At 38.7% G+C, this 13,354-nt stretch overlaps 1 protein-coding gene across 4 annotated transcripts in view; it reads right to left on the bottom strand.

The window, feature by feature from the left end:
* The window catches only part of LOC117403529 (rho guanine nucleotide exchange factor 28-like), a 107,493-nt gene that overhangs the window by 60,290 nt on the left and 33,849 nt on the right, over nt 1-13,354 (bottom strand). For all 4 annotated transcript variants that reach the window (XM_034928514.2, XM_034928517.2, XM_034928519.2 and 1 more), the window contains exons 5-6: nt 4,556-4,739; nt 2,278-2,467 (exon numbers count right to left, since the gene is read on the bottom strand). In XM_034928514.2, the coding sequence (XP_034784405.2) occupies nt 2,278-2,467; nt 4,556-4,739 (374 nt within the window). The remainder of the gene's footprint in view (nt 1-2,277; nt 2,468-4,555; nt 4,740-13,354) is intronic.

Here is a 13,354-nt window from a genome sequence, read left to right as displayed (position 1 = left end):
AGAAAGTAAAACACTAAACAGACACCAATGAATTAGACTTTAAACCTGAAAAAGATGTGCAGAGATTATGCAGCTTATAAATCAGTACACTTGAAATGCATTCATTCTCTGACAGAGACAAAGCAAGGCAACTTTAAACCAGGTTTCACAACTATTTATAAGGCATGTGGAGGCTGTGTGGTCCAGTGGTTAAAGAAAAGGGCTTGTAACCAGGAGGTCCCCGGTTCAAATCCCACCTCAGCCACTGACTCATTGTGTGACCCTGAGCAAGTCACTTAACCTCCTTGTGCTCTGTCTTTCGGGTGAGACGTAATTGTAAGTGACGCATAGTTCACACACCCTAGTCTCTGTAAGTCGCCTTGGATAAAGGCATCTGCTAAATAAACAAATAATAATGTGATCACATGTGCCAGAGGCCAAATCAAACCACTTTCATTTTGCATGTAAGTGAACTGAGTTCATCCCACTTACACAGGACACAGTGGTAGACTGCCTTCTTTAGGACAGATTAGGTGGATTAATACCACAGGAACAACACCTGGACATCTTCTGCACTTCTCACAATCTGTTCATTCATGCACGAGTACAAGAACATTGGAATTCATCCGGATAATTAAATCCACAGGAATCAACAGGACTGAATTCAAAATGAATTACTTCAGAACTTACAGAGGAAGTTCATAAAATATCCAGGTGTTATTCCTGTGGTATTCAGCCGAAATTCATTATGAATTTGCGGTCATTATTTTAAAGTGTTACCTTTTTTTATTCTTGCAGTTGAAATCTAGTTTATTTTCAGAACCAACAGTTCCCAGCTTCATTACGAAGCTTTTGTGCAAAGTGGGACAACATTGCATTGTTTCTTTTTGAACACTTGGTTGCTTTTGTTCGAAGCACTTGGTGCGATGATTCTGAAGTGTTCAAATTGCCTTTTGAAAAGCAGACTTTGGTTGGTGTCATCAGAGGGGAATAAGGCTTCAAAGGGCTTTCTCATGCTTTCATTCGGAAGCCCAGTGCCCATGACCACTCTGCCTGATGATGCCCTGTACAATCGGCTGTGTGTGATGTGCTTGCCTTAATGGCATCTTGAAAGAGGTTGTGGAAGGGATCTGCGCACCAATCACTGCTTATATATGAACATAACTTAGATATTTTATTTAACATCATGTAATCAAAGAAACTACAAAATTATATTGCAAAAGTCTACCAGAAGCCATAATAGTAGCAGAATATTTCAATGTTAGATTTCAATTTTTCATTAAGTATATGGAAAACTACAGCAGTATGTAATTCAATATGTTAACGTAACATTATTCAGCAGGTTTCATTCGACTTTATCAAGCAAAATGAGTTAATCCTATAGGGTGACGCAAAACTTTTGGCCATAGCTGTAGGCTCACATTTCCTCTGCTCAGTTATGGCAGACAGGAAACCAGCAATTACTGCAGCAGAGTTCACTCAGCAGACAGTTCACAGCCCTGCTGAAAAGCATTCGAGTGCCTATTGCTCCAAGTCCCAAAGATCAAACGCGGGGTTTTGTGTTCCATGATTTACAAACTCACAAGCAGTTTCAGTGTTACACGGCAGCAAGCCTCTCAGCCTCACCCCTCCCTTGGTGCTTGTTATTCACTCTCTTTCTGATTTACTACAGGCTATGTGAACAGGTCATGTTTCAAAACTACCCACTGCTACCCTGACTGTACGTCAGCTTCCCTTAGTGCTGTTCACTGATTACATGATATAAACAGCCATTCTGTTCACACACACACACAAACGCTAAACTTATAAAACCATTCACTGAACAAAGTCATCAGACTTTAATTCAGGGCTTTCTGTTATTTTTTCATGTATTGTTAATAAAATACATCACCAAAGAAATAAAAAATAAAACACACCACAAAAACAAAACCCCTCTGCTAGCACATTTATACAGCATATAGAGTATAATTCTACATGTGTGGAGTGGCAGTAAGGTATGTTAATATGTACGATTTACCTTCTCTAATGGTAAAGGAGTGTAGCTGCGTGAGTACTTTAGTTGGGTAAGAGGATATCAAAGTGAAGCATCATGATTTATAACTGCTGTCCTTTAAAACAGTGTAATATATATATATATATATATATATATATATATATATATATATATATATATACACATAATAAATGGATAGGCGTCTTCAAATGGCTATCGATTTCTTTAGTTTCTATACTTTCGTTTTCTGTAGGCAAAGGACCAGCATGCGATGGAGAAGCAGCATTGCAAAGCCTGTCTCTCACCTCTATTAGGAAGTTGTTGTCCTTTAAATGCTTCCTCAGGAGCTGAATGTGTGCCTCCAGTGTCCACTCTGTGCCATGCGTGACGGTGAGCGTCAAGGCCTCCGATAAATGAAAGAACTTCAATAGCCTGCCACTGTCAGCCTGGATCTCAGAAATACCAGCCAAGGCAGTGACCAGGGGATTCGGGGGACTGCAGAAACAAGATAAAGCAAGCGCTCTGTTCAACCATAGACATTCAGTTGGGGCAAATGCCTCAACACTAATTCTGCACTAGCCTGGTCAAGTGCAAGTATTTTTTAAAAAGGAGCCTCTGTTCAAAACAGGTCAGTGCTGATGACGATAAAATAATGGGCCTGGTTTTCAAAGCTTTAGTTGCAGCTTGATGTATTGATGGCTTTGGACCCAACTAACACTGCAGGTCATTAACTGGCAGTGAGGACCTCCATGACCTCCACTACACATCAGTCAGTGAAAGCACATTTGGATCTCTATTTAAAACATGCTGTACGCACCTATTCAAAATGATTACTATTACGATTAAGTCCATTCATTCCACATGATGTATGTGTTGAGCTAAAGTAGGGTCCTATTACAGTAACACGCTGACTGCTGATCTGAAGTAAACTGTGTGTGTATCAGTGGAGACACGGGCACCCTCCTGCTGTATCGTGGTTCAGAAATATTTACAGATATTGTCTTTGGAAAACTAAGACACAGCATATTTTGTGGGCAGTCGTCAGCCTTGACCCGTTTACAAGTTCAGGTGAGCTCTTTATAAATATGGGCATTCTTTGTACCTATGTTACACAAGTCAGATAAAATTATATACTGTAACCTAGATATTAAATGAAGTTTTATTTTTATCGGACGCAAATATAAATTAACTGAATATGGGCATTTTTTATCAGTCTGGTTTCTTGTTAAAAACTAGTTTTGGTTTTGATTTTTTTTTAACGATGGCCTTTTATACTGTAGACTCATTTAAAATGTATTCTATGCACATCTTCCAGATAAGAACTGTTACGAATGATTTTACATTCCATCTGTTGGGAAACCAGAAGAGTGTGTGGCTGCTGCAATCAGACAAGAGGAAGACATTAAAATAATATACTTACAACAATGAATTATTTCTATCATGTGATTGAATATGCAGTTAACTGGGTCCATAATAGTGGCTGATTACATACTGGAATGAGATATACAGTACCTCAAGAAGCATGCTTTTGTTCGTTGCATAAACAGATTGCTATATTTTTCTATTTGCACAACACTTACACAGCATTACGGTTGCTAAAGGGACATTGTTGGGGTGTCAATATTATTGCACTGTTTTTGTTGTTGGCAAAAAAGCTATGATTCTAACAATCCACAAACACTAGAAATGGGAGTATTTGTGAACAAAAACAAAGCATCCCCAGGGGCATAATGTAAGGGGAATGGCATACATGATCGGATTGGTTGTACACATGAAGTAAAAAGATCTCTAACATCTACATGGCTTGAGGTCAAAACAATGGGGCAGTGAAACAGTTAATGTACATCACCAGTATTGGAACTCTATTGAGATGACCATAGAACACAGCTGGGTACTAACGGTAAAGACACCAGCATCTAATTTAATGATCTAAATGGTAGATCTTAGTATCTCCATCCCAAAATGAAATAATCTGATGTTCTGCTCTTTTCACTGTAATGAATAACATTTTATTCACTGATAATGAATAAAACTGCAACGGTAAATACGGAAAATCATTAAAGTGCACAGTAATTGCAATTGTCGTGCACCATAAAGTTTAGTGCACTTTCATAAATGAGGCCCGTAATGTACTGCATATGAAAAAGTCTGACTTTTGAGGCTGGATTTAAAAAATAGTAATACAGAGCTGTGGCTACGCATTGTATCATATGGGCATTACAGGGTTAACACATAATGACTACTTGCAAGACCAACACCCTTGTTCCAGCTTCTGACAGTCCACGATCATGTCTAATATTTGACTGCTGGGCTTTAAATGTAGAAAGTACTTCTAAAACATGTCTATGTTTTTTTGTTTTTTTTTTACTGCAATTAGTACTGCAGACTTGTATATAGGTTTAACACACTCAAATCTCAAGTAGCAGTACATGTAAGATAGCTCCACTCAAAACAGCAGGCTTTTTAACTAATCTAATATACTGATATGTGCATACATCATTTTTATTTGACTGTCATTATAAGACCCTGCAAAGTTACTCACTGGTGAAAGAGATGCATTACAAAGTCTTGGTAACGACTTACTTTCTCAGCAGCTCCACAAGCGCTTGGTTCCCAGTCTGAATTGCCAGCTGCTCTGGAGTGGCTCCGTCCTCGTTAGGTAAAGACAAAGCTATCAGGCCGCCAGGCTGGCACAGCAGAAACTGAGAGAGATTAAACAGGCCTAACCGCACCGACAGATGAAGTAAGGACTCCCTGGGCCTGAGCTCTGAAAAACAAATAGGAAAAGAAAAGGGAAAAATCAGATTGTCTGTGAAACAATGCAGTCTGAGCCGCACAGCACACCCAACATTCTGTCCTTCAGACCAGCACGGGGAACAAACAAGAAAAAAAAAATACAAAAACAAAACAAGAAAGGCCCATACAGTCACGGCTGAATAAGCCTGAACTCTGAATCCAAGAAAAAAAAAAAAAAAAAAAAAGTCAGAAAATAGAAAATAAAGGGACGTGGGTGTAAATTGCGCATTTTGACCAACTAATTTATTTATTTTATTGAAATGGTGAAATGGCAGGACCAGTCCTAAGTAGCACTCCACAATGTAAATTATGGAAATAACAAGGCACAAGCACATACACATTATAGAAGTAATGTGATAAGCAAGAGATTGCAAAAACAAATAACTTCTGAAAGGACGCATTTGTCTTACCAGCACAGTTATTAAAGCAGTCTCTTTGTCGAGGTCTTGGGTGCTCGGCGTGGCAGTTCGTTCCAACTTCCAAGAAACAAAAACTCTAATATTTGAAGGTCAATCTGCCATTCATAGTCTCAGACGCAGAGTTAAGCACACATCATGTTATGCAGCGCCTGGTTAAAAGGGAGCTTAAACTGCTCCCAGTTTTTTAAGTAAGGTGTGACTGAGGAACGAGGGATTAGTGCCAGTTCAAACAGGGTCTCCAGGTCCTTCCTCCATTAGACATCTTGTGTTAAAAATACAAGACAAATGCATTCCAGCATTCTGAAAAGGGCTTGATGTCAGCAGATGAAAATATCTTCAGTGCACGGTACACCTCAACACTCAACACAATGGAGCTTCCTGGCATGTTCTTGTTTATTGTTTGCGCTGTGAGTCACAAGATTAAGAGCAGCCAGAAAACAATTAGTGACTTCATTCCTTGAAAAATGTACAAAACATTTTCTACATGGACATTAAACGAGTACTGCAATCCCATGTGGTAAAGACACGAGATCTGAGCACTTTCACCCGATGTAATTGCATGTCTTAAATGTGAGAATGAGTGCACAGCAGTTTGTGCCCTGAAGCTACTCCCACACACAGAATGATCAAGATTAGGAAGGGTTTCCAAAGATGTAGCGCTCAATTGCTCAGTCAGGACTATGACTGGCAGTTCTGTTAATTAAAACTTTTTTTTGACAGCTAATTAGTCCAAGCTCTTACCTTTCAATTGAGCCACTGACGATCACTCTAGGACTTGTACAACCGGAGAAATGCTGTTTGAAGTAGCGAGTGTCAGTGAAACTGCAGTGAACAGAGACGAAAAGTCGGCTTCCATGTACGGGCGACAAGTGTTTTATTTTTATATTTCTGTTAGATTTTTTTTCCTGTATTCTAATATAAATTGCAAATGTGTCCTACATTTAACCAAAAAGTCTAAATACATAAATGTTAACAAACTCACTCTTAAAAATTCTGAAACTTGTACATTGTTTTTTGGAGTGTAAGGGCAGCTCTGCAGCGTACAATGCCAAATCAAAACGCATAATGGGCGGTGGCTCATTTGCATGTTAGCTTCAAATTTAGCAGGCAAAATAAATATTTACTTTGTGAAAACACATATTTATTTTTTCAGATTTAATTGCTTAACAATAATGTTTTCCAGATTTATTTGTTATAAATTTCAAAACTTTTAAGAATGTGTTTGTCTACATTTATTTAAGCTAAATCTTGATTTTTTATGGTTAAATCTAGGGGGGAGAAAAGCGATTTACATTAAATCTGGAAAAAAGGTTAAAATCTAAAATTAAGTTCTAATGTTTTAATATGTGTGGTGGCACATAAAAATCTAGATCAACTTTGATCTAGATTCACATGCGGAATAACCTGCTGAATGTTGCATTATGCATTCCAAACACTGTAGTTTTACAGTGCAGATAGAATCCAGTTGTAGTTCATTTAAGATATAAGCCTTGCTGTAGGAACTGGCATAAAACTAAATTAGAAGAAAAAGGTCCACTGTATAATACATCCCTTCCAGAATGGCAAGACACACAGTACCCTTCATGGGAACTTAGTGGAGTTCTACAACTGTCTGAGCTACTGTATCAGATAGACAGCACACTGATTTGACATGCACCTTTGATTCTAAAAGAGTAACACTGTTGCTGTACCCTGCCACAAACGCATCCAACGTTACCATGCAAAGAGAAAACGTGTTATTATTATTATTATTATTATTATTATTATTATTACTATTATTATTATTATTATTATTATTATTATTATTATTATTATTATTATTATTATTACTACTTTTATTACAACAGCAGTGCGTACTCAAAGGTATCAAATTGCAGAACATCACCTAAACAAAAGATTATTTAGGAACAGAGGGACTCATTATCCCCAGTAGATCAAAACCGGTTTGGCTGGACCAAGATGAAAATTCAGTTGAAACAGCTGGCAGGTAATTTGAAAAGGTTACACTCGGTAAATACACTTCCCATTGTATTGCTATAAAATATCAAATGTCTTCATATGGTTTTTGCCCTCAGCAAATGAGAGGCTAGTGACTTTTCAAGTTGTACCACATCAGGTCCTAAACACAACCATCTATGTTTATGTACTGCCTTTTTTTTCACTGGAAAATTACAGAAAGGAGGGAAGCACAGATGCATAAACTCATTTCCAGTACGCAGTCTTTAGTGTTGGCACAAAGATTGAAATGTTCAAATAAGCAATGTATTTAGTCCCAAACTTGCCCATTAGTTAGTCATTATCCTGTCATAATATTGACACCTGTGTTAATGCAGACCACATTTAACAAAATACAACTAGCAATGTAACTATTCTTAAAAAAGTAAAATTCTGTCAGGCTTGCACTGCCATTTTCACACAGGGAAAAAGCTAATAATGAAGCATCTCTGTGCTAATTCAAAAAGAAACTGCACAGCACAGAGCATTCATAAACTCAGCAACCAGCACAAATTAAGCTGCATAATTTACAACAAACAATGCAACCACTGTGTCACAAGTTTTGGATGAACGTCAGCTATCTCTAGTGTTTTTGCCCTGGCATGCACGGATTATTATCCAGGGCGACTTACAATTGTTACAAAATACCACAGGACAAAGTATCACATTACAAAATATTACATTATAAAATATAAGGTACAGTAAAATCTGAAGGAAATAATCAAATTCAAATAAGAGCAAAATAAAGAATTCAGTAAATAATTACATTTGAGAGTGAGTTCGACTAAGAGCAGTTAACTTACAGTAAAAAATATTTGCTTATGTAAGTAAAGTCCATTAAGAGCACGTAGTAAGTACATTAAGTGGATGAGAATGACTTCAAATAACAGCAATTACAAAAAACATGAATACTACCGACAAGAGTAAAATCAAGTACCAGATACAGGAAGTAGTTATAATTAAGAGCAGCAGTAGAATACAGCAAGGTATGGAGCAGTTAAGTGCAAGTACAAGCTGATGCAAGTGCTGGAACAATTGGGTGCCATCTAGTCCAGTATAGTGGAGAGTTGTGAGGTTTACAGATGCTGTCTGAACAGGTGTGTCTTGAGGAGGTGCCAGAAGGTGGTCAGGGACTGAGCAGTCCTGATATCTGTGTATAGGTCGTTCCACCACTGAGGGGCAAGGGTGGAGAAGAAGCGGGCTCTGGAAGCAGGGGAGTGGGGGGGGGGGGGGGTACAGCTAATCTGCCGCTGGTGGAGTAGCGGAGGGGGCGAGAGGGGGTGTAGGAAGAAATGATAGTCTGGTCAGACAGCAATAGGCGAGTACAAGTTTTGAATTGGATGAAAGCAGCGATAGGGAGCCAGTGGAGTGAGCTGAGCAGCAGTGTAGCGTGGGAGAAACAAGGAAGGGAAAAGACAAGGCAAGCAGCAGTTTTGGATGAGCTGGAGCGGACAGATAGCAGAGGCAGGGAAGCCGGCCAGGTGGGAGTTGCAGTAGTCAAGGTGGGACAGTACCAGGGCCTGAACTAGGGGCTGTGTGGAGTAGTCGGAGAGGAAGGGGCAAATTCTTCATATGTTGCTGAGACAAAAACGACAGGAGCCTGCCAGAGTAGAGATGTGCTGAGAGTAGGAGAGGGAGGGGTCGAGGGTGACACCGAGGTTCTTGGTGGATGAGGAGGTAGAGAGGGCGGTGGATTCAAGAGGAATAGAGATAGAGAGATCAGCAGTGGGGAGGAAGAGGGGGGAAGCAAAGGAGGTCTGACATGGAGAGGTTGTTTAAGATGATGTGAGTGCATCCAGGAGGAGATGGCTGAGAGGCAGGTAGAGATACAGGAAGAAATGTCAACTTTACAGCATCAAAAATTAGCAACAACTCAGGTTACAATTAAAACAAAACTTTACTTACTTAAGAGAACGATCTGGCCCTTCTGCTTCCCTGCTTGCTGTTCTAATAACGCAAACTCTGGCAGTTGCCAAGAGTAATTAAAGAGTAATTAAACTCCTCGCTTCAAACAACACTGAAGGTCTTCAATTCAATCCACTGTGTCATCATACCTTCCTACTTTCTCCCCTCGCTGTGCCTTTAATGGGACAGTGACACAGTTGAGGAGGCTTTCCTAAGACATGGTTCACTTTGTGGGGTACCATACGGCAGGAACAATATAGTGGGTTTGTGTAGAGTAATGTGTGTACAAGGTGCACTGTCCAATATGCTGTTTAATGTTTATACTGTACATATTTAAGCTGTTAAACTATACTGTGTAGAAACATGCCTCTCAGAGTGGTATTGTGTCGAGCTGATTTTGAGGAAAAAACGTTTTATGCATTTACTTATTTATTTTAACTACATAATGGGAAAACCTACTTCCCTGTTTGAAGTAGATACCTTAGCGGATCACTCTGCTTTAGAACTGAAATGCACCCAAATCCAACCAGAAGAAATACCATTTCCAAAGTGTGTTGTATTACACTGCATTCTGTTCTCTTTACCATAAATACTTCAAATCTCTTTAAATAGAACTGAAAATGTACAAATGCCAAGGTATTATAACCAGTTAAAAAAAGAGCGGCATTTCTTCTTTTTTTTTAGATCCCTGTATAAGCTTAAGCATAAACACACATACTATGTATACTGTATTAGGGTAAAAGCGAGCAATATAGGAAATTGTGACCTCTACAGCAACAGCAACAGCAGCAAGAGCCCTGGCAATATCACCTTCCTACTCCCTGCTGGACCAGGGCCCAGCCATCAATTTTGTATATATGTGTGACTGGGTGCCCACCCCTTGTGTATATTTTTTATTTATGTATGTATTTTCATTTGTATTATCATTATTGTTATTGATGTTTGTGTGCATTATTATTTATTATTTGAGACCGGTGAAAAGCTGGTCTTATAAAGTGTAGTCGGCGTGGATGGGGTTAAATCCCCATCGCGATAAATCTCATGGGAATGTGGCTGGAGCCTTAACAAGGTAATTATTTGATTAATGGGTAATTAAATATAAATATAAAAGACCCACTGCGGGCTCATTAGAGGAGAGCTGAGAAGAGGACGGTAAATTGAGAGCGACAGCTATTTGATTAAAGAGATCCAAAAGGTACTCGTTTTGTGCAATACCGTTAGTGTTTGTTATTGTTTATTAGTTTGGCCAATGTGCCCTTTTCTTGTTGGTGTTATTGTTTAATAAATACGAGTGCAGTAGCACAGCTTTGCCCCGTATGTTTTGTCTGTGTATCCCTGGTCTGACGTCACCCCTGCAGCTGTCTCTGCCACGATATGTTATTCATTAAAACAAAGTTAGTCTGTCAGTGTATTTATGGCATGAGGAAACTTGTCTTCTTTGTTCATTTAATATTGCCGATATTAACAATCCACCCACAAACAAACCATCCGTAAAATAATGTAATATTCTATTAAGACTCCCTGTGGACAGAGGTCTGGTTAGCTGCAAGAAGACACTGGCAGCTTGACAAAGATACATTTACAATCGATCCGACTTCACATTTTTCACTGACATGGTATTATCAGCCAATTAGAAAATTGTTGGTCTCATAAAGATTTTCTGACTGGAGCGAGTGATTTTTACATGTAGTGGCTGATTAAAAATATCCCCAGTTCCTACTTATGGAGCTGTGTAGAGCACTTATGAAGCCCTTTACTGTTCAATCACAGCATTACCAGAACATTTCAAAAACTGGTGTAACTAGAAATGGGAGTTTTTGTGAAGCAAAACCAAGCATCCCGGGGGCATTATCTAAGGGATGTCATACGAGATTGAATGTGTTGTAACAAATTAAATAAAAATGGAGCTGTTGAAAAGAGCAGTATTACTCATATGCAAATAAGTTAAACAAGTAGAAGGGAAATAATTCATTTCTACTGCACACTATCTGTAAGAACATCAAACAGTCCAGCTGTATATAAGTGTCCTGTCTTTATAAAGCAGAAACTTAAAAAGTCACATTATCTCGATATGGTCACCATATTAGGTCACAGGTCAATGTCATGGTCACCAAAACATTCACAATGCAGGGTTTATATGTTATGAAGTCACTACCTCAAATGGTTTCTGAAATATGAGGTTTTGACACAGGGACATCTTTACAAAATGTGCACAAAAGGGTTTATTTTTCTTGCACGATACCCTTGATACCCTGAACGTGACTGACAGAATCACAGAATACAGCTGTGTACCGAATATGAAGCCAGCACCTTGAAACATTGCTTATTTACCAGCAGGTACACAAAAAGTAACATAACCCAATATGATAGCCATCTTAGGTCACAAGTCCAGGTGAGGGGTTAGATTTTACCCATAACACTGAAAATATGAAGTTTCCAACTGAAATGGGTTAGGAGATATTAGCAGTATTAGGAGCAGCGGCAGTGATGGCAGGTTGCACAATCATACAAGCTCCCCTCACAAGGTTGCTTAATAAAGAAACCAATTATGTCATATCTATGCCCTTCACCCACGATACGGTTAACTTTTAATATTCTTTAAACTTTGTCATGTGTAACTAGACAACAAGTAGTGTCAAGCAGTGTCAATGTTAAAGCCTTCAATTGCATTCAGGGGCAAAAAGGGACAAAACACTTCGATACCTGACCCGACCTTTTGAAACTCCTTTGGCCACTGCCTGTTAAAACTGAACTGGCTTAGTCTTATATGCAGGTTTGAGTGAATAAAAAAGCAGGATAAAAGCTCATGAAAATGCAGTTTAAAAGTTTTTGAAAGCCAGGGTAAGAAGCCACACCCTTCCAAACAGACAGCCCCATATCAGCTCATTCCAGATCTCATAACTTACAGGCTGGGCCTGAGACAAAAATACAGGTTATTCAAGGCAGCTCTGCTTGCGTGACCCAGCCTAACTCAGGTGGGAGTCAGTCTAATGTTTACACACCCATGGCCAAGCCTAGCTGGGTTAGAATGTAATACACTCCACTAGTCGCATGTGAATCCAAGGTTTTTAACTGCGAAAGTGCCTGATCTGATTAGACTTTTTGACTGATTAGGTTTGTATGAAGCCACTGGGCAGAGGCCACGTGCAACTCAAGTTCAATTACCCTTTGTAGAAAGCAGAGCTATAGGTTAATCTCTTAGAAAAACAGAGCACAGATCAGGGCTGGTCTCAGAAAGAGCAAGGGTCGTGTAACTACAGCACCACATTTAATTTCCTCATCTCCGGTCTTTGCTGCTAGAGTTTTTACTTTTATTTTATTTCTGCACCCACACAGCACACCCAAATTACATTAAAGCACCGAAGTAGCATGTTCTTTATGTTAAAACAGCAAGTGCAAATGTGCTTAGACACAGAGGCACCCTTGGGCATTTTTCTTGCATAAATGGATTCCATTAATTTAATTGGCCCTTATTCTTCCCTGACTCCTCAAGACATTTAAATTTAAACACGCTGAGGTAATAATTAGGGCAACTAATTGAAACCGTTAATTTCATATTGTAATCTACATAAATCCGCATCTAAAAATAAATCTATATTTTAAAAGAAATAAGAACTAATGAATGAAAGGGTCTGGTTTTTAAAAGTCAAAGAAAATTAGATCCAATTTCAGCTTAATCCCTTGCTTTGATAAAATAGCTAATTCAAGGCTTTTATCAGAACACACACACACATATATACACTTCATCAGGATATATATACTGTATACACATCAACACATTGATGTGGTAAACTTACTTTCCAATCACCCTGTATATAGTGGAACAAAAGGCACTAGACTTAGCAGAGCCCTGAATGGAAACCTTCATTATTCCTCCCTTGGCTAATGGTTATAATTGCCTCATCTTGGTAAATGATTTTCGTTGCTTTATTGCATCTTGATGGCATGTGACCTGATATTTTTTGTTACATTCCAGCATCTTCTATTCTACAGGCAATGCAAGTGAAACATTTCAAATGTGTTATTAAAAGACGCTTCGACAAAATAAAAATCAACTACAGCCATGTATGAATTTCATGGTGTGTTTTTTTTTACAGTCTCTCTGCCAGTAGGTTATCATTTGCATGAAATGAACCAGGTCTTCAGAAATCCTCGGCATTATCTACAAATTAGTAAATTTTAGTCCTTCAGTTATAAAGTGAAAGCACTGTATTTATTACTAAACCACTCAAAGAATAACAACATGCAGTAAGACATTGGTCTGTTG

Source organism: Acipenser ruthenus, chromosome 2 (genome assembly GCF_902713425.1).
Source record: "Acipenser ruthenus chromosome 2, fAciRut3.2 maternal haplotype, whole genome shotgun sequence".
NCBI lineage: Eukaryota > Metazoa > Chordata > Actinopteri > Acipenseriformes > Acipenseridae > Acipenser > Acipenser ruthenus.
This window is presented reverse-complemented; position numbering and strand designations above follow the sequence as displayed.